The sequence below is a fragment of the Phalacrocorax carbo genome, chromosome 7 (genome assembly GCF_963921805.1).
Source record: "Phalacrocorax carbo chromosome 7, bPhaCar2.1, whole genome shotgun sequence".
Classification (NCBI taxonomy): domain Eukaryota; kingdom Metazoa; phylum Chordata; class Aves; order Suliformes; family Phalacrocoracidae; genus Phalacrocorax; species Phalacrocorax carbo.
Window position 1 is genome coordinate 24,947,536 of NC_087519.1, and position 23,783 is coordinate 24,971,318.

Below are 23,783 nucleotides of genomic sequence, written 5' to 3' on the forward strand. Positions count from 1 at the left end.
CCTACCCACAGTAGCTGCACAGCTGGTCAGTGCAACTGCAGCTCCGGTTGCCGCTTGGGGTGAGTGAAGGCAGGGCTACAGCCTCCTGCACTGGCTCTCACTTCTGCCTCCACCCGTGCTGGATATAGCCACGGCTGGAGGGTTTGCCTGCCAGCACTAGCAGGTACAGTGAGAACAGCTGAGCTGCTGCTGGGATGGGGAAAGCTATGGAGACACTGGTGAACGTGAGGCACACTGCAACACTCTGACATGGCAGACCCTGAGCCAAGCTTCACCCGTTGGAGAGCAGCAGCTTGGTCCCAGCCAGTACATGCTGCGCAGCAGTGCCAGTTGCAGAAGGTAGACAAGAAGCCCTGGTTATGGAGGTGAGCAAGAAGGACCATTGCTGGTGCCTCCCTCTCCTCCCCTATACTGGCAGTGCCCCTGGCCCCACCTCCCTGGGTGCAAACAGACCGATGCCTCCCCATGAGGAGGGCGCAGCCTTCACTACTGCCCAGTGCTGCTCTTGCCTCCTCCCTCGACCCAGCTGCCTGCTGTGCGAGTCCCACCTCAGTGAGGGTATCACCGCAGCAGAGTCTCAGGCATGCAGCTCCTCAAACTGGGCTAAACCCAGCCAAGCAAGGGCTGCCTGGGATCTCAACCCACTAGTAGAAATAATCTCCATGACACTCCAAGCTGTTTCAGGTTTTATTTTAGAATTTATAAAATTCCAGTGTCATCCATACTCATGAGCCTTTTTACATGTTTGCATATAGTCTCCAAATTCCAAAGTTAAGGCCAAGGGATCATTGCTATGGAAACGTACAATATGGAAGACGTCAAAGAGAGGAAATGGACACATGCCACAGTCTGCTGCGGAAGGAGGGTGGTGGAGGGACAGTACTAGGTACAATCACTTCATGACCTTCTTTAGAGTGGAGGGTTGGGCTATGGGGCACAAGCCCAGATGGTGGTGCCCCAAATGTAACTCAAGCCTAGCTGTGCAAGTGGTGAGGGCACAGGGGGGCATAAAGAGGAAGAGGGGTGCAATAGGCTTGGTGACATAGGACAGACCTAAGCTACAGCGGTAATAATAATTTTCTGACAGACACAGATGCGAGGGTGTCACCCTAGTTCTGTCTGACCCACCCTGTCTCCTGTGCTAGAGGCAAGGCCACCCTGTCCTTCACGGGCAGACAGGTGCCCTGCAACAGGCCATGGTCAGCTTCAGTCATTTCTCAAACTTAAGGAGAGCACTGTGAGGTTTTGGTCAATTTCTGCATAGCAGCCTCTTCCAAGAAGAGCTGGCATGGGAAGAAGCGTTGACATGTCAGGCCTGCTGGACAGAGGGAAAGGCAAGAATGCTGGGCTCAGCTTGCCAGAGTTTTGGGCCTTTGCTCCGTAAGCAGCACTAGAGAGGAGAGGCTACGGACTCCTGCTTGTCCAAGAGCTGAAGCAGCTGGGACAGAGGAATGGCTCAGACTACCACCTCTGTAGGACTAAGGCAGGGGAAGGAGGGAACACAGAAACCCCATGCTTCCTGCCTCCCTCCACAAAGATGTGGTTTTCCTCTTATGGGCTGGAGGAGCTTGGACACAGCCCCCTTCAAGCAAGCCATGGCAGGGCCTAGGCACAAGTGGCCCAGAGTACAGAGCATGGATCACCCTCTACTGCCCATACGATGGAGGCCTCGGGGAGGGGTCAATGCACCATGCCATCCATCCCCCAGTGCCACCGAGAGCAAAAGCCTGGCTCACGACTTCTGCAGCCAAGGGCTGCAGCAAGGCTGCACCTACGGCCCTGGGGCCAAGCCCTGTTTCAGCTCAGCAAGCAGTCCTACAGTTCTCTCTGATTCACAGCCTGCCTCATCGTCACTGCACTCAGCTTCCCTCCAGAGGAGCTCCCAAAGCCACTCGGAGACAAAAGGCTCCTCTTGCTTCTCCTCCACACTTCTGCTCTGGGTGCCAGGGCAAGAGCTGTTTACCCCCTTAAACTGAGAGGCCACCATCATACTGACTTTTGAGGTAGAAAGAAGGCAATAGTAATAGGTGTCCCTACTGCTCGTGCCTAGATGCTGCAGTGCTAGCAGAGAACTACAGCTTCTCAAGGCTGTGCTTCCCACCAGCTTCTCCTGGGCCATGCCACTGCAGCAATCTTGGCTGACCCAAATCTGTCCCATCCAGTGATATTGTCATGTGCTGGCTCGCCTGCTCACACTGTCGGCTGTTGGGAAGGGTGCGTGAGGGAAGGTGGGGCACCAGGAGTGGGGTCTGTCGTCGTGCACTGGAAGACTCATCAAGCGTGCAGGCTGGGGCTGTGCTTGTTGTGGCGCAGGGGCACACTTGCTGCGAGCTGCACTCAGAGGTGTTTACCTGACCAGGGTAGCCGTACATTGTTCTGGTCCCTTCCATCTCTGCTGCCTCTACAGCCTATTGAAGGTTTTGTTCCTTTAAAAAGCAAGTTTCTGACCTTTTAGATTATTTTAAGCTCTCCCCACAGTCAGCTATCAGCATTAAATGGATTTTTGGCAGTTAAAAGGAAAAAAGTTGATTGCACTCTACAAAGGTAAGGTAAGGCCTGGGATAAACACAAAGGAAAGAGGGCAAACGTTTTGGCTTTAGAAAGTCAAGGAAATTTATTTCCTGAGGTCATGAGACAGGAAGTAGATTCCTAGCCACAGTAAAGGAGGTCTCCTAATGAAGGCGAGAATGCCTAGTAAGACATGCTCAAGAGAGCAAATTGCTCTGCTAGCGCTTGGGAAGCTGCAAATCTTAGCCACTTTGAGTCAATTATGAAGTTTCTAACAAAAACACACACATTTAGTGTTTGAATTCTGAGTGGAAGTCTTGTTCCAAAGGAGGAAAGAATATCCATCAAGAGATGAGGGTGGATCCTAGCCACGGTGACAGCTGAGGGGAGCAGGATGGGGTCTAGCACTCCAGACACCATTAGGAGACCTCTTGGGGCAATTGACTTATGCTCCAGCCGCTGGGTCAGATTTCAGAAAGGAAGTATTTGTGGCAGGTTAGTGTCAGGTCAGCGGGCTGGAGGAGATGTTTCTGCTTCCAGGTCGTTATCGTTTGGGTCCCCAGGGAAGAGTCTTGGGGGCCACTTGAGCCCCAAAGCTGGGGAAGTCTTCAGAACTGCTCATATCAGGGGCCTAGAGCAAACAAAAAGGGAACAAGTTAAGTTCCTGCCCTGCTATGAACCTGCGTGGTGTGCCCCTGAGCTAAGCAGCATCTCTGATGTCCCATGAGCAGATAGAATGGGTGGGGGCCGAAAAGGATTGCTATATCCTTAGGACTACCCAGGGTGGACAATTGAGCCATCTAGAGATGACATTTAGGAGGGTGCAGGTAGGAGCAAATGGCAGGTGGATCAAGGGCTCTGAGGGCCAATCTCAGTAACTTGGTCACTGGATGGGGTCAGCCCAGTCCTGCAGCAGCGCCAGGGCAGCTGAGGACAGAGCTGTCACATGTCCCAGCTCACTGCTCCCAGCCAAAACATAGCTGCAAACATTGAGCCGGTTCTGTGCTGCAGCAGCAGAGTCAGAAGTCCCGGGGCCCCATCCCTTACCCTAAGAACAACACAACCTGGCAGGGCACTTTCTAGTTAGGGTCCCCCGTTCCCCAACAGCAGGGGAGTCAGTGTGGGCAAGATGTTTGGAAGAAAGAGACAGCAGTGCTTTAGAAGCTGGTGAAGGAGAGCCCATGCTAGCCCTCAGCTTGCACAGGCTACAAAGAGCAGGAGGACCCTTCACTGCTTTCTCTGCCACCAAGGGAGGAAGAGTGCTCTGTTTCCCTAGCCGAGGCAGGAGGGCCAGACCTCAGAGTAGGTCCGTGGCAGAGTGTGCCAAGCTCCCTGTGTCCCCAGGCCCGTAGCAGAAGCAGCACTCACCTTTTCGTTGTTGACAGTGGCCCAAGGGGCATCTCTCACCACAAAGCCCTTGGATGGCGCCTTGGACTCTTCATGTGAAGAGGGTTTCATGTACACCTGCATTGCCTCGTTGTCCACCACATCTGCAAGCTGCAGTGACACAGCCCAGTTAGGGGGGGGGGAATATCTCGATAGTTCCTCAAACTGGTGTAACAGGCCTTCCCCCTCATCTCACCATGCTGCAACCCAAGGTCACCAGCCTGTTCTACAATGACCTAACATAGTGTTTCTGCACTAGTCTGAGGGCCAACAACTCCTAACTGATGCAAGCTGCGGCAAGGCAAGCATGTGCACATCCTGGTGATATCCCAGCATTCTCATTCACTGTCCCTTCCTGGACAGTGGGGCTAGTCCTTGCACCACGTTGCACAGTACAGCCTGGGGCTCTGTGCCCAGTTGGTCTGACAGACAATTGCAGGTGAGGGCTGGCTACCACCTGCACAGGGCTCGAGTTCTCCAATGCAGTGGTAGAAAATACCACATGGAGATACTTCAGACATCCAGCTCTGTGGTAGAGGAAATCCTTGCTAAGCCCCTGCACAGATTTGCTGAACACTTACATATTCCTCCTCCAAGTTCAGGATGTGATCGATAGCTTCTTCCACATTCTCAGGGAGTCCTGTCACAGTCACACAGTTGGGGTCAGGAGCTCCACTCTGGGGAAAGCGAATATCCACCTGCAATACAAGGAAGAGGACAGGACTTACACCTGCACATCTGAAAAGCCAGACTCCCCATGACCCTTGTCATTTGATTCATAGATGAAAAAAACCCCTTATCTGCTCACTGCCATCAAGTCTGTTTAGGACCTCCCTAGTTCAGATGCTGGGGGGTGCACTGGAATACGCCTGAACCTGAAGCCTCTGCGGTTCCCCCATGAAGGAAGGCAGAACAGAGTCTGCAGGAACGACCCATCTTCCAGCAGCCCTTGCTGTTCTCAGTGCCCAGAGGCCCACTGCTTTCTGTGAAGCATTTGCAGCAGAGGCAGAAGAGGGCTGCATTTCCAGACAGTGTCCTCACACTGCTGCGAGCATTTTCACCATCAAGCCAACAGCATGAAGCACAATAAGCTTTCTGTCTCCTCCACAGACAGAGTAATCCTGGCTGACAATCATTTTATGGAGCTGGCTTAGTGTACCCCACACACAGCCACTGAGCTCTCTGATAGCTTGCCTTGCAGATGGGTGCAGGGAAGCCACACAAGCAGGACCAAAACCAAAGGCTGCTCATTTGGGAACCAAATGGATTGTTTCACCAACTGAGCCCAGCCAAGATGCAAGTCTCCAAAGCCTCATCGCTCTGGATTCGCATTCACTACTGCCCCTGTAGTAAAGTATGCTGCTACTGCCACATGCTGTCAGGGGCAAACATCCCTGCCCTCCCCAGAGTCAGCTGACATTGCCAAATGTCATTGCCCTGAGAGTGTGTCAAGACTCCCAAAGTCAAAGGGATCAACAATGGCCTTGAGAGGCAAATAAATCTGCAGGATTTCCTTGAGTTAAGCTCAAGCTGAGGGGATGCCCCCCAGCAACAGGCCTGACTGTCCACTTCCAGTCATCACAGTATCCAACATAACCACCTCACAGAATCACAGAATAGCAGGGATTAGAAGGGACCCCTGGAGATCATCTCATCCAAACCCTCTGCTTGAGCAGGTACACCTAGAGCAAGGGGCACAGGACCACGTTCAGGCAGGTTTTGAATATCTCCAGGGAAGGAGACTCCACAGCCTCTCTGGGCAGCCTCTTCTACTGCTCTGTCACCCTCACAGTAATGAAGTTTTTTCTCATATTTGACTGGAACTTCCTGTGTTCCAGCTTGTGCCCATTGCCCCTTGTCCTGTCATTGGGCACCACTGAAAAGAGTCTGGCCCCATCCTCTTGACACCCACCCTTCAGATATTTGTAAGCACTAATAAGATCCCCCCTCAGTCTTCTCTTCTCCAGGCTGGACAAACCCAGGTCTCTCAGCCTTTCCTCATAAGAGAGATGCTCCAGTCCCCTGATCACCTTGGTAGCTCTCTGCTGGGCTTGCTCAAGCAGTTCCCTGTCTTTTAAACTGGGGGGCCCAAAACTGGACACAGCACTCCAAATGTGGCCTCACCAGGGCGGAGTAGAGGGGGAGGATAACCTCTCTCAACCTGTTGGCCACACTGCTTTTAACGCACCCCAGGATACCATTGGCCTTCTTGGCCACAAGGGCTTCTTGGCCACATTGCTGGCCCAGGGTCAGCTTGCTGTCCACCAGCACTCCCAGGTCCTTCTCAGTGGAGCTGCTTTCCAGTATGTCAGCCCCCAACATGTACTGGTGCATGGGGTTGTTCCTTCCCAGATGCAGGACCCTGCACTTGCTCTTGTTCAATTTCATCAGGTTCCCCTCAGCCCAGCTCTCCAGGTCTCACTGGATGGCAGCACAGCCTTCTGGTGTATCAGCCACTCCTCCCAGCTTGGTATCATCTGCGAATTTGCTGAGGGTACACTCTATCCCTTCATCCAGGTCATTGATGAATATATTGAATAGAACTGGACTCAGTACAGACCCCTGGGGAACACTGCTAGTTACAGGCCTCCAACCAGACTCTGCCCCAGTGATCAGGACCCTCTGAGCTCTGTTGTTCAGCCAGTTCTCAATCCACCTCACTGTCCTCTCCCTTTGAAGTGCACCTGGGACCCTGCCTGCAAGAAACAAACTAAAAGGGCTGCACAGAGGGACAGAGCTGAGTGCTGTTTGCAGGGCTAACCCAGTGCACCAAGGACACATTTCCAGGTTCCTCTTCTGGCTGTGTTCCAGCAAGACAGGAAGAGCTCAGCCTCATCCCTGCCGGGCTCCCAGAAGAAGGGTGACTCACAGCTGAGGTTGTGTGTGGATGCTTCAGCTGGTGTCTGGGCGTGGTGTCCAGACAGCCTAGCTGCCTGGGGTGTACCACAGTGCCCTCGCTGAGGGATTCTGCTCACATGCTTGTGGTGACAGAGCTGGAGGTGAGCAGGACAGCACTGGCTTTTCCTTTGTGGCTGTTCCTGCTGAAGGTCCTCAACAGGCACAAGACATGAGCACCACAAGATGTGAGCCTCATGCTCCTGAATTCAGCCCCTAGCACCAAGCTGCTATCAAGCTCTTGGCACAGAAGCAAGAGGCACCACTGGCCACCCAGGCCCAGCCCAGCCTCTGCTGTATTACCCCACCACTCACCTTGAACTCATCCATGATTTTGCGGATGGCTTTACCACGTGCACCAATGATTCGCGCATGAACACGGTGGTCCAGAGTTACATCCTCAGAGACCATCTGCTCCAGCTCACCAACGATCTTCATGATGGCATCCCGGGCAGCCTCAGCATTCTTCTCATAGCCAGTGATGGTGATCTGGTCTTGGGCCTGGGCAACAGGGAAACATGTGAGAGACCAGGCTCATAAGCAGCTGAGCAAGCCTTCTCCCTGCTAATCCCTTTTACCCTCCACCTTATCCAAAGGCAGCACAGGGTCAGAGCTCTAGCAAACATGCTGTGCTTCCTACGCTCGGAGACAACCAGCAGCCCTGTCTGCACACCCTCTGACCTCTTACCTGGCTTTCATCATCCTTGTCAGGGAACTGGATGTTGACCTCATGCTCTGTGCGTATCTGGGTGATCACTGCTCCCTTCCGCCCAATGATTTTAGGGTGATACTTGGGATCCACAGCGACTGTCAGCTTGAAGCTTCGCAAGGCCTGGAACAGGAAAAGCAGAGTGAGATACAACAGCCGGGAACATACCATGGCCAGGCCAGTGATGTCTATCTAAGTGCCAGAATTTCCTTCTGGTTTCTGAGATATGCAGAACAGATTCTGCAGGGTCATGCCTGAGTGTATATGGCTACAGAAGAGCATCCAAGACATCCGTTTGCTGGGGCCTTGTGCTTTCACCAGATTCAGCAGGAAAGTACAAGCAGCAAACAACCACACAACTCCTCCCTCACCTATTTAGAGCTGTGATAAGGACTCAGTGAGAGACTCCTAGCACAGTGAGGTTCCCATCCTGCAGTGTCTGGAAGGTACATGAAGGTGTAATAGAGCCCTGGGCAGTCCAAAGTTACCTAAAGTAGAATCCCCAAACTCTCCTGTCAGTTCACGTTAATGAGTGGAGTGCTTACAAGCAGAGCAGCTAAGGGTGCCCTTAAAAGGAGAGCGGTTCCAGGAGTCTGCGCAGCTTCTGGAAGGAACACCCAGAGGCTCAGTCTTTGTTTTGCTGGAAGGAGGAAGGACAGGCACAGGCCTTACCCGATCCTCTTGTTCAGCTTGCAGCTCCTTCACTCTTTCCAGCAGCCCAGCCTTGGCACGGTCCAGGTTGGTAGCCAGCCCAGTGATGGTGATGATATCTGACTGCAGCTCAGGAGCAGGGACCTGGATGTTCACCTGAGTAACAAACAGCCGTTACTGTTTTGTATCACTCCTCACTGCAGGTTGGCACCTCACTGATCTACACTGCTGCGAAGACCAGGTCCTACCCAGACAGTCTGAACCACAGAATCACAGAAGTGTTGGGCTTGGCAGGGACCTCTGGAGGTCACCTGGTCCAACTCCCCTCCTCAAGCAGGGCCACCTAGAGTCAGTTTCTTGGGACGGTGTTTAGATGGTTTTTGAACAGAACCCTGTTTCTTCAGCCATTATCTACATCAGATTGCTTTGCTGTGGGGCTTCAGCCCCCAGCAGCCCCTCTGCCAGCCTGGAGAGGCTAGGAAACAAATTCATGTTCAATAGTGCTGTCTGCAGCCAACCTGCATCAGCCTCAAGAGTCCCTGTGGGCTTCTGGTGAATTCTCCCAAACAGGCAGGCACAGCAGGGCTTTTTCCCATGGCCTAGGAGGAAGACAACTCACAGTGGTGAGGAATCCCTGTAGGCACCAAACAAGTCATGTAACGCTCATGGCATCAACACTGATCATACAGCTTCAGCACAAAACCTACCGAGCCCCAGAGCCAGGGACTAAATCACACAGGTCACATTTTCTTATTACAGAGCCTTTATTCTGTGGTCAAGCCACGAAGGTCCTGAGTATGTTGCGACTGATAGCCATCACCACAAGCACAGTCACTTACAGATTCTCCAGGACAGAGGAGATGGGAGGAAGGACAACAACTTACTTCAAACTCATCCATCATTTTGCGGATCCCACTTCCTTTCTGGCCAATGATGTAACGGTGAAGATCAAAGGGAACTTCCACCTCAATGGTGACAGGAACCAGAGCCTGCAGGGAAGGAAGCACAGTTTACCACTTGAAAGACTTCTGTCTTTCAGCTTGACATATACTTGCCCAAAAGAACGTGTTGCTCAACTGAGGTACATTCCCTTGCAGTCAGAATACAAACTCTACAGGAAGAGAGAACAGCTGTGAATACTAAGATGACCTGCTGGTTGTTAAGGCATTTCTTCCAAACAAGCAATGCTAAAACCTGCCTCTGGGGACAGGCTGTTTTAATACCCTTGGCTTCCATCTAGCAGAGGCTTGGACAACATCACTAAAGGAGCATGGCAAGGCCTGCTAAAGCTAGAATGATTCAGCCTGAATCAGACTCTTTCCCTTTCCAGCCATGCTCCATAAAACAAGCATGTCTTGCTTTTAGGGCAAGTAACTCAGGGCTGCCTACAAGCTCTAGCAATTGCGAGGTCAGGCACCACAATTTGATTCAAGTAGCCAGGCTAAATCATAGAGCAGTCAGAGGACTTCCCTTGACTGGTACAGACCATGTGCACAGTTGGCACCAGTAACCAGCTGGATTATGACCTTGACTGAGTAGTTTTTATTACCACCACTAAAGCTTGCAGTGAGCTTCTTGCATCAGGGCATCACTACATTACAGGGCTAAGGGGCTTAGAAAGACATGTACCTGCAGCGCCTCCTTTGCTGCCTCACACTTCTCCCTGCGGCCAGAGATGATGATGATATCGCACTTCTTCGGAGAGCTGGGATCTGCATCCTTGCCATCCTTGCCTTCTCCACCCTCCTCACCGTTCTCCTGCACAGCTGGCTCTGCAACAGGGGCTGGAAACATAGAAAGTCTTGTAGTAAATGCACAGAGGCCCCTCCTTGCTCAATATCTCCCCCTCCAGATCCTCAGGCTCAGCCTGGGCTTTGCCACAAGAGGTCAGTCACTATAGACTGCTATGGAGCAGGTTACTCCTAGCACAGGCAGCTTGCCATGGCTTAGCCTTGAATGAGCAGAACGAGAACATCCACTGAGACAGTCTCCTCCACACCTCTTTGCACAGCACTGTTATTGCCTTTGCCTGCACGGAAAGGGCCTGCAGCTGCACTATGGAAGCAGAGGCTGCACTCTGATGTCAGCAGAGGCAACAGGTAAGGCTGGCAGTTTCTTCCCCAACAGGGAAATTCACCAGCACAGCACTGGTTGTTGCAGCAGGATGGCTGGTGCTAGGCCAGAGTATCCAACAGGCTGCAGCTGTGCTGAATTAGTACACCCAGCAATAACAGCATGAGAGATCAGAGAGACCTTGCAAGCCTGTAGAGCCCTTTTTGCTGGGGTAGGTCTTCATACTCCCTGCGCTCTGCGGTGAGAACACATTCAGGACACCCAGGTCTGCAGTTTTATCTCCTGAAACTATCCCCTCTTCCCAAGAGGGCAAGGTTGATGCTAAGTCCAGATTCAAGGACACTGCAGGGAACACCTGAGGTCAGCTCTCCATTGATTTTAAGCAGAACATCTCCACTGATATGGTCGGTAGGCTATACTACACTACACTTATTTGGTCACCCCAACTACCATGTGAACGTGCATCCATGGGTATACCTGGGTTCTCCTCCCTGTCAGGGAATTTGATCTGGACACCATAGTCCCGGGTGATCTGCTGGATCCGGGATCCTTTGGGGCCCATAATGGAGCGGTGGAACTTTTGTGGGATGGTGCATTCGATTGTCACTTGAGCTTCCTGTGAGAAAGCAGAGTTGCTCTATTGCGATACAGCCTCTTTCACACTAGAAAACAGGATGCTTTTGTGCATGGCATGGTGAAATCCATAATGAACACAGCGAGGAGTTAGAAAAGGTAACAGCTGCTGACAGGGGAAGAACTGAAAGTTTCCTAGAATCTTTCCTCTATCAGAGAAGTTAGCAGATGATTTCTTAATGAAGGCTGCCTCCAACCCACGGATGTTAAAGGCTTCTGAGACTAGAGCTCAAGCTCTCTATTATCTTGAAGAGGAGGAAGCATTAGAAGAAAGGAAAAAAAGAAGGAAGGAAAGAAAGAGAACAGGTCTGACAGTTGGCCGCTTCCAAAAGAAAATACTAAGAGCACAGGAAACCCCACGGAGCAAACTCTGGCCAAGCCCAGGCATGGCGAGGCACAAGAAGGCTCCAATCTTTTAATGTCTAGAAGTAGACCGAGGAAGGGTGTCTCCTATTTCCACTCCTAAAAACCAAGAAGATGGTCAGAGGAGGCAATTCCTTCAATACAGCATTGCCATTTTGGAGCCAGCTGCCATTCCCCAGGCTGGGATCTAAAGTCTGCAGGCCCTGTATGCTGACAGCAAAGCTTCAAACCCCAGAACTACTGTGGGACTTGTTCACATAAAGCTTGGCTGTACAGCAGGTTCAAGGATGGCACTGCTGAAGCAACAAGGTATAGAAAATAAACAGCTTTCCTGCAACATACCAGGTCCTCGATGATCTCCTGGATGCGTTTCTTGGCTGCCTCCACGCAGTCTTTGGCTCCCTTGAGGGTGACTTTGTCGCTCTGGGTGCCAGAGCGTGGGAAGCTGACCATCACACCACCATACTCGTCTGCGATCTCACGCAGAACTTGCCCTCTCCGGATGACAAAGTGGCGGTGGTGCTTGGGGTCAACCACCATGGAGTCTTCAACCACGTTATCCTGCCAACAGATGACAGCCAGTCAACCCTGCCTGTCCAGACGATAAGCACAACTTTGCTGCACTCAACAGCAATCAGTTTACAACCTCACCCTAACAAGTGACAGCAAGGACGATCTTCCCAAGCTCCCATGAAGGGCAGCAGATGGTTTTAGGAAAAGAAGGTCCTCCACACTGACTTGTTACATCTTGCTACAGCGATAGGCAAGAAAGAAGAAAAAGCAGTTCATACCAGGTTCTTGATGAGGGCCTCCAACTCCTTCTGCGCCTCTTTGACAGCCTCCTCAGTTCCCATGATAGTAATCAGCTCCTGGTCTTTGTCCTCAGAGGTTGGGAAGATGATGCGGGCCCCAGTGTTGTCACGCACCTTACGGATGTTGCCACCACCCTTACCAATAAGGAATTTGTGGTACTCTGGCTTTGCACGGAGGTCCACAGTGTAACTCTTTGTTTGCTAAAAGGAGTCAGATACCCACAGAACATGTCAATATATATAAAATACACATCAGCATCAAGAGCGAGCGTGTAGGTATGTTATCTGCACCCACATACACAGTGTTGCAAGAGCAAGGTGATGCAGCATGCTGCCAAAGACAAAAAGGTATATGACGTCTTAAATTACAAACGCTACCCGAAAGATGTTCTCAGGGCTGAAAAGCTAACTACACTCAGCATGACTGGTGAGAATATGAGCAGAAAAGACTTCTCCAAGAGAAGGGTCTGACACTTACACAAGGCAGCATAACCATTTGCTAACTGACTGCTGCAAGCCAGGCAGCAGAGGTAACCAACCCCATCAGGAGAACATGTTCACATTCTGATATTAGAAAGGATTTTTCTTGCTATTAAAATGACCAGTCACTCAGTCACAACTCAGAGCAAGGTCTTGTAATCTGAGGTCCTCAGACCTGGATATATGTGATGAAATGGAAGAACTGGAGCTGGAATTCAGAAATTGAGAAAAAAGGAAAGGAGATATGCAGAGTAAGCTGTTTCAGAGAAGTGCGGATACCCAACAGCATTCAAGCCACAGGATTAGGGAGCCTTAACCCTTTGAGTATGTCCCCAGCCTGAGCAGAGAAGAATTACAGCCAGTTCTTCTACCCATGGGGGAAGAAATCCTTGCCTCAAGGATGGAAGCACAGTTTTCTTTTAGTCATCCAAATTGTACTCAAATCCCTCAAAAGAGGACTAGGCTGCCTGATGCCAGAGGCTTCCCAGCAGGCAGAGGGAATCACTTCAACCCCTGAAAAAAACCAGCTGGCCAGAGCAATCTGCTCCTTCCCCTATGAGACAAGGCTCACCTTCTCCTCTGCCAGGTGCAGCAGCTGTTTCTTGGCTTTCTCCACATCCTGGGCTGGGCCCCTGATGGTCACAGTGTCACTGCCAGAGCCCTCGGTGGGGAAGTGGATGTGGACTCCACCACACTCCTCCATGATGGAGCGGATGAAGCGGCCTTTGGCACCAATGAGGGAATTGTGCAGTTTTGAAGGAATAGAGACCTCCACCTCTGTGATGTTGGCCTAAGAGAGGACAGTACCAGGCTGTTAGTCAAGCTGCAGAAATGTGTTTGTGCCCACTCTGCTTACCTTCTAACTCCCACATTGCTAGGAGCTTTATAGAGCTGTGTGTAAGAAATGCCTTACCAGAGGGGTTTGAGACTGGCTACTCCTCATACATGAGCAGCCACGAACTTAGGCTTAGAAGTCAAGAACAGACTGACACTCATATTTGTCTCCTCCCTGCCCTCCCCCACCACAAGCATTTCTTCTATATTTGTGTCCTCTAGCAATATTTGCAAGTCCCTCATCTGCAACAGGCCAGTTGTTTCGCTTACCAGCTCCTTCTGGATGGCAAGAATTCTGTGGCGAGCAGCCTCACAGTTTGCTCTCTTGCCTGTGATAACAATTGTCTCCGAGTTGCTGTTCTCTGCCGGGAGATCAATTTTGGTGTTGCTTTCTTCACGGATCTGCCACAAAGGGAAAAAAATCATCTTAGAGGTGTCTCATGTCAGAAAAATAGCTCTTGGAGGTTATATCTGACATCACCAATGAGCAGAAGAGAGCAGCAAGTGGGATTTAGCTGCAGGCAGTGACCATATGAGCACTGGAGGTAGGAAAGATAACTCACCTTCTTGATGTTGGCACCTCCTTTCCCTATGATGTTCTTGTGGAATTGTTTGAAGATGGGGACAGAAATAGAAAAACTGTTTTCAACCTAAGGGAGAAAGGAAGGGAGAACTGAAGATTACACTGTCATGGCAAGTGAGGCCCTGTCCCAGGAACTTGGTAAACAAGCTTTTGACAATAGGCTTAGACCCAAGGAACTTCTCTATGAGGGACTTGCAAGAATAACCGAAGGCAAATACCTTCCCCATAGCCCTTAAATAATAGGTGTTGCCCCCCCGCCCCCATCCAGCCAGAACAGTGCCCACACCTCCCTCATCTTGAGGTGTTTCAGCCCTAGCCAAGCCAGTACAGCTCTGCTTTATTCCAGGGTTATCCAGGCACGCAGGAGAGAAGAGCAGACCGAAGACCCCCTTACCAGGTCTGCCACCATCTTTTGCATGTACTTGGTGCACTTCTCCACCTCATTTTTGGGACCTCTAAGTTGGACAATGTCACTCTTGTGCGCAGGGTCTGGAAAGTTGATGATAACCTGCAGGAGGTAGGCATTTATAGTCAACTCAAGGAAATGCAAGAACTGCTGTGTCAGACACAGGCAAAGGTTGGGGGGATCCTACTCATCCCCTTTCCCATTCAGAAGAGGGTAACCATGTTAGCAGCCTCTGGCCAAAAGAACTACCTCCTCATACATTTAGATATAGAGCCACTAAATTTATGACTTCAACACTGATGTGTCTAGTACCCAAGTAGAAAATATCCTCTCTGAGTTCCTCATCTCCTAGAAAGCCTTACCTCTGGGAATTTCTCCCGGATTTCCCGGATGCGCTCGCCCTTCTGCCCAATGATGGTCCGGTGGAATTTCTGCTCAATTATTAGGTCCTTAGTGCGTTCATTTTCCTGATGAGAACAGAGTTTACATTAAGTGTTCAGCAGGAGAGCCATATACTTTCATTTACCAGCTTGCTGCCTGGCAGTTTACTTGCCAGCATCGTCCCTCTTTTCTCCTCTAGACAAAACTCACTCTAGCTTGACAGAGAAGGGATATCCAAGGGAATAGAGGAACACACCTGTGAAGAGGAACTCGCAACCTGTCAAATGCTCGGCAGGCAAGGGGCACACACTTGCACCAGAAGGTTATGAAGGAACTAAGAGCCCAAACCCTGCAGCCTCTCCAGCATCACATGCTACTCACCATACGGGAAGCGAGTTCCAGCAGCTCTTTCTTGGCCTGTTGGACCCCCTGTGGGTCTCCCTCAATTCTGATCAGGTTGCTCTTCTCGTTGTCCGGAGGAATGCGCACAGACACCTTGTAGAGGTCCTTAATCCTGTTAACTTCAAGGCAAGGACTGTGGTGACACAGTCTGCTAGGCCAAGACTCGGAAACAAAGCACCTTGATTATCACTGCTTAGAGGCTGTTTAAGAACTAAACCAGCCTCTGAGAAGGGGCCAGTGGGGTGGGGTTGAAACAGGGGAAAGTGGCTATTCACCCTGGAGTTCAGCAAGAGCAGAACTATGCCACACAAGAACCTGTACAAGTAGATACTGTGGCATCTACAGAGCCAGCTGTTTGCTTGCCAGAGTGAGGCACCTGCTTCTTCCCCAAACAGCACCACTGCCATTTATCTCCTTGTGCCAACACCACTTCAGAAGAGCAGAGGAAATGTGATGGAGACAGCACACTGGATGAGCTACAGACTCCCTGATATGAGCTACTAAACATGTAGAGTCTGAGCATAGGAAGGATTAGAAAGGCACTCCACTTACTGTTAGCTCCATTCTTGCCAATAAGGTGTCGGTGGAATTTGTGGTCAACGTTGATTTCTGCATAATCCATCCGGTTGATCTATAAAGAATTGTACAGGGCTAGGTAGGGTAGGCCACCACTTCTTCTGTCTTGTGCCATAAGTAACTGCCTACTGCCAGTATTGGAAGTGACCCTACAGCAGACAGCTACAAGCACTCCTCCTGCTATTAAGCAGAGCAGAAGGACTCCTCCGGTTTGAGCTGAGAGCAACATGCTTGTGAAACATTTAAAGGGAAAACTGAAAGAGAATCCTCCCTTCTCTGCCTCAAAAGATTTAAGACCTGCTGCTCATTTTTTAATAATGCAATGGGCAAACTTTGTAACCAAGGGTTTAATCCATCTGCCACATAACTGCCTTCTGCAAGTTCTGCTAAGCATGTCAGGACATCATATGGATGTGATATACACCTCATCATCCCTGCTCTGTTGCCCCTTCGTCCCCCACTTCCTTCTTATGTACTGGAACTAGCAACACCAACTTACCAGATCCTTGACCATGACTTCAATCTGTTCCTGAGCCACATTCACATCTTCTGTAGGTCCTTCCAAAGTGATTTTATCCTCTCCTTCAGTGAATTCGATGTGAACCTTGAGACATGCAATGAATCCAGTAAGAATTTTCCAAGATACACGCTAGGTCAATGCTGTCAGTCAAGCCAACACCACTAAGAGACAGTTTCCTTCCCCCAAAGTACACACATCATTCCCATGGTTTCAGAAGCAGGTAACTTACAATTCAGACCATACTGCAGTCTCTAGAGCCCAAGGCTTTGGTGCTGTCCTGGAGCCTGCAGGGCTTTGGAGAAGTTACTTGCCTAGCCCTTCTCTAGATATTGTCTAACTCACCAGGGAAAAGCCTTGTCAAAGTCAGCATTTGCAGGTATCCTACTACATCACTTCCCAAAATAGTACCACATAAAGCTTCCTTTGAATGGCTCAACCCATGAGAATTACATAGGATGAGTAGTGTGTGCAGCAGTAAGAGAGAGGTTCCCCTTGATATTAAGATCTGTGTCATTTCCTCTCTGGTTTTGCCCATGCTAGAATACATTCCTCTCTTCTACAGAGAATGATCTGGGCTAAACAATATTCTACATCAGAGGGCGCTAAGCTAACCAGCTCATCCATACCTTTGGCATCTGCTGAGTTATTTTGGCCAGGTTTTGTCCTTTCTTTCCAATAATGAAACGATGAAGCCAAGAGGGGGCAGAGACCGAAGAGACGGTAAAACTGTTGGCCTGAGACAGAAAACCAGAGAAGCTGTTTGTTGGGCAGTCTGGAAGAGCTCTTCACAAAAATTCAGTTCCAATTCCCAGGTTGCACCCTCAGTATTGACTTCTAAGCTACATCTCTAAGAGCCCAACAGAGACCAGCCCCCTACACCTGCCAGTACTCACGGATGTATCTTTATGGGACTTTCAAAGAAGGCCTAGCCCATCTCGTCAGTACCTTTGCATAGACTTCAGTCAACGCTTGCCCAAGCTTTTCAGGTTCGCCTCGCAGTATCACCGTCTCTGAGCTACTGTCAGTGGGTGGGATCTCGACAGAGACTCCAGTTTTCTCCAAGATCTCCTGCAGGGAATTCCCCTTGGGGCCGATGACATACTTGTGCTGGGACTTCTTCACCTCCACTGCAATGGTAGTAGTCTTCTTTTTCTGTAGGGGCAGAGGCACTGGCGCATCAATCACAAAGAGGCAGGGAAGGACAAGAGTGAAAGGAAGAGGCACAAGATGCAGTGAAACTATGCACTCAGGAAAGAGCAAAGGAAAGGTGAGGACAATGGTTCTGCAGTGCCCTAGCACCCTTTGGGCCCCTGCCTACAGAAAGCCTTGTGCTCAGAAATTCACAGGTGAAGTACCAGACTAGTATTCTGCATCAAGCTCCCTGTGACACTACAGGGAAGAGACCACATACACACACAGAGTCTTGCACAACAGGGCTCAACACTCAGCTGTCCCCTGGGCAGTACTGTAATGGAACACCACGTAGGCTACTAGGCTATAAGCTGATTATCTCTGTTGAAATCCAGACTGGTACAAATCAGACCTAACCATGAAGAAAAACAGCCCAATAACGCAAAACAAGGACATTCACAGCAACGATGGCTGTGGAAAATGAACTGGAGTGAAATTCACTCTTCAGCAACTTCTACCTATATAGCAACTTTGATACTGTTAGCTGGCCACCACTGTAGACTTCACACTCCCTTCCTTAGTAACACCTGTGTGAACAAGAGCCAGGGGAGCTCTTTCTGGTTTGCTAATTCCCATGACACAGTAAAGTGGGAAATTTGTCACCTCCTTGGTAGTATCACCCAAGTCCCACTCTACTGAATGAGGAAATACGAGTGAGGGCCATATACTGCAAGGGCTGCTGAGCCAGAGCTGACACAAGGAGGATGCAACAGAGGGATGCACAAAAGTAGAACAAGAAAGGAGAAGGGACTATGAGCAGGTGAGGGAAAATGGGAAGCTCTATGGACCATCCATACCTTCTCCTCATAGATCTTCTTAACACGAGCCACAGCCTGCGCTAGCTGCTCCTTTTCTCCTGTGAAGACTATCTCTGTCTTGTTGACGCTGGGAGGAGGAATGTTGATGCGTGTCCCTGTGTCCTGCATGAGCTCACTCACCAGCTTGTTGTAAGGGCCAGCAATGAAGGGGTGGTACACTTTCTCCACATCCAGCCGCTCCACGGCACGCTTATCCTGGAAGAGCCCAGAAGAGACCTTGGTGGGAACTGCCCTCCATATTATAGTCTCTGCCAGAAACAACTAAGTTCCCAGTGCTGTCTTGCTCGACACTCTGGCCCAAGCACCCTTTTCAGTTTTCAGGCTTCTACATCTCCATCCCTTTCAATCTACAAATACTGCTGTTGCTGAGTGAGGATAATCACCTCTGTAATCTCCTGCCTTATCTCAGCTGGCACCTGATATGGTTCACTTCAAATGCAAAACACACTTCTTTGACTGAGATAGACAAAATGGAGAAGCAGAAGTTGCAGAACTTGGCAGCGGTGCTCATACACCAGTGGCACAGTGTATGCCTCCATTCAGACTAACATATTAGCCACTGACTGTGGCTATGGTGGCGACAAACATAATATAATATACCACGGAGGAGCAAAATGGCTGTCCAGCTAATGCCATGAGAAAGATCACAGTACTGAAGTACCTGCTCAGCAGAGATAAGCAGGATCTCGTGTCGGGCCTTCTCAATCCCTTCTTTAGTGCCGGTGATCTTGATCTGGTTGCTGGGGTCATCTGGGCGGGGGATCTGGATTTTTGTTGCAGTTTTGAGCTCCAGGTCCTGCAGCTTCTCACCATTCTTTCCGATCACAAAACGGTGGTGCTCTTTGGGGATGGCAACTGTCGCTGAAGCCTGCAACACAGGAACCAAGCATCTGTGAGAACCCTTGCCTGCACTGGCAGATCCACAGGAACAGAGCCAGGGAAAGCAAGCTAGATGCTGCTTAGCAGTACCACTGAGGAGCAAACACAGTGCCTTCCCAGCACATTCTGTCTGAGGACTGATACTGTACCAGAACACTTGATCTACAGTGCCTGTATACCAGGAGTATAAAACCCACCTTTCCCTCAAAACTCTTCTGTTTGCACAGGAGTAGAATCCTGAATTAGCAAAGGCCTTTAGGCATAGACAAGGAGGTGCCTATCCTCCAGTGTAAGACACTGGAGCAGTACCCTACAGCAGCAGAGACGATGGCTCATGGGTGGAGTTTATCTGAATCCTGATTTCTGCTGCCAAGGCTACAAAGAACAAGACACACAGTCCGACTCCTAGGAAATGGAAATTCCACACCAGAAACCTATTCCAGCAGGCAGACAGCTAGGAGATGCTTACCAATACTAAGTGCTAAGGTGTGTTCAATGTAGCACACACTGCTCCTGGGACTGCTTCTAGAAGGTCCCTCTTGGAAAAGGGATTCCAAGAGCTTCTCTCAAACTACCATTAAAGGGCTGGTTTATAACAGGGATTCCTGACTTCTTCCCTTCTTGCTGAGCCTCACTGGTAGCTTATGATGGCTACCATGCTCTCAATCCCTGTGAATATAACTACTAACCGTAATTAGACACTTAAAATTCAAGCTACAACAAATAAAAAAATAAAGATGACTTGGTGTGACGCTTCAACTCTGTGTCCCTGTACTGAAGCCAGCCAAGCCTAGGAGAAGTTGGAATGCAGACACAATTTTCAGACCTGGGGCCAGGGCAGCAGGAGGTATATTTGAGGACAGTGGGCCGTGGATTTGTGGCAGTATGACCTGAACTATTTTTCCAGATGCACATTACCTAGGGTTTGTCCCTTTCTCTTCCCTCTGGCAGGGTATGACACATGGGCTGAATAGCACTAAGCAGACATGGTATTAATGATTGCATTAACAACCTTTGACATTACACTTCAAAACACACTATGACACCTGGCTGTGATATATCCTAACAAAAACTACCATCATGATTATGAACTCAAGAATCTGAAGGCAAGAAATTAAAACCTAGAGGACTGAAAGGAGAAGCAACTGGAACAATGGGACTGTGGCTCCTCACTAGTGTAGCTTGAGTTAATCCAGAACCCTGACCTGAAGCCTTCAGCAGGACTTCCTCTTCTCTACTTTTCTTTCTCCCATCCCTCCATGATCTTCTCCAAAGGACTTCAGAGAAAGCAGTGTACCGTCCTCACACACTACTGGCTTTGTGCGAGGGGCCTGCAGCCCCTCCAGCACCAGCACCTCGGCACAAAACCACTGTTTGCAATTTGAGCATTTAGAGATTGCAGACTCCACCCTTCATGCAACACCATGGCCTGTAATTAGCTTTGAACCCTATTTTAAGCCTAATTTGCATTCCAAATTGCCAATTGTGTGCTTTGAAAATATATGGCAAAGCTGAATTAGTCATCTAATAGCACCTCTTCGGTTTATAAGCACACATGCCCAAGGGTCTCAAAGCATTTGCAAGTCTTGGGGAAGAGCAAAGATGAAGCGAGAAACAGTTAGATGCCCTCACCTGAGTCTGCAGCCGAGCGACAATCTCCTTCCGAGCCTTCATGACTGCTTCCAGCTTGCCAGAGACCATGATCGAGAGGCCCTGGTCCTTTGCGAGAGACAGCTCCAGGTGAGCTCCTGTCTTCTGCATGATGTCAAGGCAGATCTTGGCCTGCTCGCCTTCTCCGAACTGATTCATGTCCTTGTATTTCCTCTCCTCCAGTGGCACATGAAACACCTGCTCAGTCACAGGACAGATAAAAGAAGGGCACAGCAAGCAGTCAGTATGCTTTTGTTTGCCAGTGCCTCCCTCTCTTATTGCCACACATGACTTTATGGGCATACTAAGTTCCCAGGTTTGTGCAGCCCATCAGACTTTCCAGCGGACACCAGCTGTAACCAGGGAAAGTGTGAGAGTGCTGCACCAGGCAGTCTGTCCCACATTGGGTGTCTTCCTAAAGTACATCAGGCAGGCAAAAGTGCTAAGCTACGGGGAGAATACTTGAATTCCACAATCCTCCCTTCAGGCCTGCTCCAGCTATTTGCGGAACAGGGATGCAGAGCTTTTTTGGGACAGTTTTTGAACACATCCCTCTCCTCCAGAGTAGTCCTAGCTCTCAGCTGCAGTCCTCCTCATGCCCCAGGGGAAAGTATGGCAAAGAGGCTGTCAATCTGACACACTAAGGATTTCATACTCCAGGGGAAGCTTCACTTCGCCTACTTTTTGGACGGAGGAAAAGGAGGGAGATAAGACACCCACTCCCACCAACCTGAGTGATGACAGAAGCCTTTATTGGTCGGATTTTGCTCCAGGGCCCAGCAGGTTCCTGGGCAGCTTCCAAACATGGTGCTTTCTCAGGGAGCGGAGGGAAGGCTTCCTTGTAGGTTGGAGGATCATTCTCTTCTTCAGAATTTAAAGCTGTAACTGGGGTAAAGCAAAGAGGGTAAATGAGATGTTCTCCCCACAGAAATGCCCCTATTCACAGGTGGTGCAATTGTATTTATGCACCACTAACAAGGGAGAACAAATGACTTGTGCGCTACTATTAATCCTATTACAGTTATGCTTGTGGAGCTGCCAAGTCTGGAGTACAACTGACCTCAGTACAGCATAGACTGCAGTAGATGCCATGAACAACCAGCCTTGTCTGAGCACTACAGATGCAGGAAGCAAACATGCAAGTGAACGGTGGCAGAAAACAGCACATTACTGTCAACTTTGTCAAGAGGGGCTTAATTAGGGGAGAACAAGTGAAAGGAATAGAGCAAGGCTGCAGGTCAGAAGGGGATAAGGCAAACATACACCCAGGAGGAAGGCAGAGATAAGCGCTAGAGTTAGGGCAGAGTCCAGGGAAAGCCTGTACCTTATGTTCAACTCAGTTGTACACTGGGCCATGCCAAGTGGGCCAGCTCACAGCTGGAGGATGGGTGCTGAAACCCATGAGGGAATCAGTTAATACAGTCATACCGACTTTCCCCAGCACCTGGCTGAGCAAAGGAAGGAAATGACAGCCCTGCACACTGATCCCATGAGGCTCTCTCTTAGCACAATGCCCCACTCGTGCAAGTGCCCCATCCCACGGCTAGCAGCATCGCTAGCCAGAGCTCTATGGAGATCTGAGGGGTGCCTCCTCCTGGCCTGCACTGTGCAGCTTCACCACTGTGCTGCTCTTGGTGGAAAGCCAGTTTGGTGGGCCACCAGTCTAGAAATGGAGAATGCAGTGTCTGCACATTTGTGGGGAACCAGATGCATGGAGCAAGCTTGGGTAACAGCAAGGAACCTTGCCTGTGCAGTCTGTATTTAGAGGCCAATCACAAGAACTCAACTGTGTTTTCTCACCTTTCACCTGCTGCTGAGCCAGGCCGCTGCGGTGTTCAGCGAAGCTCTCCTGGGTCAAAACTGCCACGGAGCTCATTGTCGACTTCCCACCCACACACAATCCGGGTATGCCACTGCAAGAGACAGAGGTGGCAGCACTATTACCAACACCATTCAAGATGCACAAAAAACACTCCAGAAAGACAAAGCATGTGTTACTGAGCACTCTTCCAATCAGCCTCTTGAAAACCTACAGTGCCAGTCAGCTGACCAGTTCTCTTGCTGAACCAGACAGAAACTCAGGCGGGATACTCCCTCACAGCACAGTGGTCACCAAAACCAGAGCTCATCGTTAAGAAGGCAGAGCATGTGCAACCTAAGAAGGTCACTAGAAAGGGGGACACCAGAAGTTGTTAAAGCGTACTCTAATTAATCTATCGTTTATGAATGGTGTGCAATTTTTAAATGAGTATCCGAAGGTCTGGATTGTCAGCCCAAGGCTATTGTGTAACCCTGGAGAGAAAACAAGGGCCCAGGACGCTGAGTCTTTCTGAAAAAGACTTATTTAGGTGCCTGAACTCCTGCTTACTTAGGGATACACTCAGAAAGCCACTATGATAAACAAGCTCAGCAGCAGCAAGATCTTTGGCTCTTCCAAAATAAGAACTTACCAGCTAAATGGTCAGTAGCCAGAGAGTCCGTCCTGTAAGCTGCCCGTTTGTCAGCCTGCCAGCTTTTGCTTTATATAAAAATAAAAAAAGAGAAAGAAAAATGTTTATGCAACTGCTCCAAGACAACAGGAAAACATGACACCCCCAGTACTGTAACTTTCAAAAAGCACCGCCTGTACTATGTTTTGGACTTGCACCCTATCCAAAATGTTCTCATACTGAGTCACATCTTACCATACTTTACCTGTCACATTTTACCAGAGCTACAGGGAACACCACTACCTGCTTAAACCTCACAGCAGGAAGCCTGGGATAGCTACTCTTTCATCACACTGGCTACAAGAGCAGTCATCCAGGATCAGGCAAAAATACAGTCAATTAGTAACAGATGTGCAAGACAGACATGACATTTCAGGGTTACAAGCAAGAGCATCAACATCTAGTCAGAGGAGACTAACAACCTGAAAATCTGCCAACAACACTGCCATCAGTCAGAAGTTAGGAATGTAGTTTAGTGGAGCTTGGGTGAATCAACACAGACGTCCTCACAAACTAAGGCAAACACTCAGGGCTATCCACACAC

The 23,783-nt window shown here is 49.8% G+C and overlaps 1 protein-coding gene across 2 annotated transcripts in view; it reads right to left on the bottom strand.

The window, feature by feature from the left end:
* Window positions 1–674: 674 nt before the first annotated feature.
* HDLBP (high density lipoprotein binding protein) overlaps window positions 675–23,783 on the bottom strand; it is a 39,613-nt gene continuing 16,504 nt past the window's right edge. For both annotated transcript variants that reach the window (XM_064457035.1, XM_064457036.1), the window contains exons 2-28: window positions 23,201–23,268; window positions 22,551–22,663; window positions 21,481–21,635; window positions 20,733–20,948; window positions 18,883–19,089; window positions 18,201–18,416; window positions 17,158–17,364; window positions 16,839–16,946; window positions 16,192–16,296; window positions 15,669–15,747; window positions 15,096–15,235; window positions 14,696–14,800; window positions 14,322–14,435; window positions 13,908–13,994; window positions 13,615–13,746; window positions 13,082–13,300; window positions 12,010–12,231; window positions 11,561–11,779; window positions 10,700–10,838; window positions 9,779–9,933; window positions 9,034–9,138; window positions 8,171–8,305; window positions 7,478–7,621; window positions 7,105–7,290; window positions 4,476–4,592; window positions 3,877–4,005; window positions 675–3,139 (exon numbers count right to left, since the gene is read on the bottom strand). In XM_064457035.1, the coding sequence (XP_064313105.1) occupies window positions 3,053–3,139; window positions 3,877–4,005; window positions 4,476–4,592; window positions 7,105–7,290; window positions 7,478–7,621; window positions 8,171–8,305; window positions 9,034–9,138; window positions 9,779–9,933; window positions 10,700–10,838; window positions 11,561–11,779; window positions 12,010–12,231; window positions 13,082–13,300; window positions 13,615–13,746; window positions 13,908–13,994; window positions 14,322–14,435; window positions 14,696–14,800; window positions 15,096–15,235; window positions 15,669–15,747; window positions 16,192–16,296; window positions 16,839–16,946; window positions 17,158–17,364; window positions 18,201–18,416; window positions 18,883–19,089; window positions 20,733–20,948; window positions 21,481–21,635; window positions 22,551–22,626 (3,804 nt within the window). In that variant the 5' untranslated portion in view covers window positions 22,627–22,663; window positions 23,201–23,268 and the 3' untranslated portion in view covers window positions 675–3,052. The remainder of the gene's footprint in view (window positions 3,140–3,876; window positions 4,006–4,475; window positions 4,593–7,104; window positions 7,291–7,477; window positions 7,622–8,170; window positions 8,306–9,033; window positions 9,139–9,778; window positions 9,934–10,699; window positions 10,839–11,560; window positions 11,780–12,009; window positions 12,232–13,081; window positions 13,301–13,614; window positions 13,747–13,907; window positions 13,995–14,321; window positions 14,436–14,695; window positions 14,801–15,095; window positions 15,236–15,668; window positions 15,748–16,191; window positions 16,297–16,838; window positions 16,947–17,157; window positions 17,365–18,200; window positions 18,417–18,882; window positions 19,090–20,732; window positions 20,949–21,480; window positions 21,636–22,550; window positions 22,664–23,200; window positions 23,269–23,783) is intronic.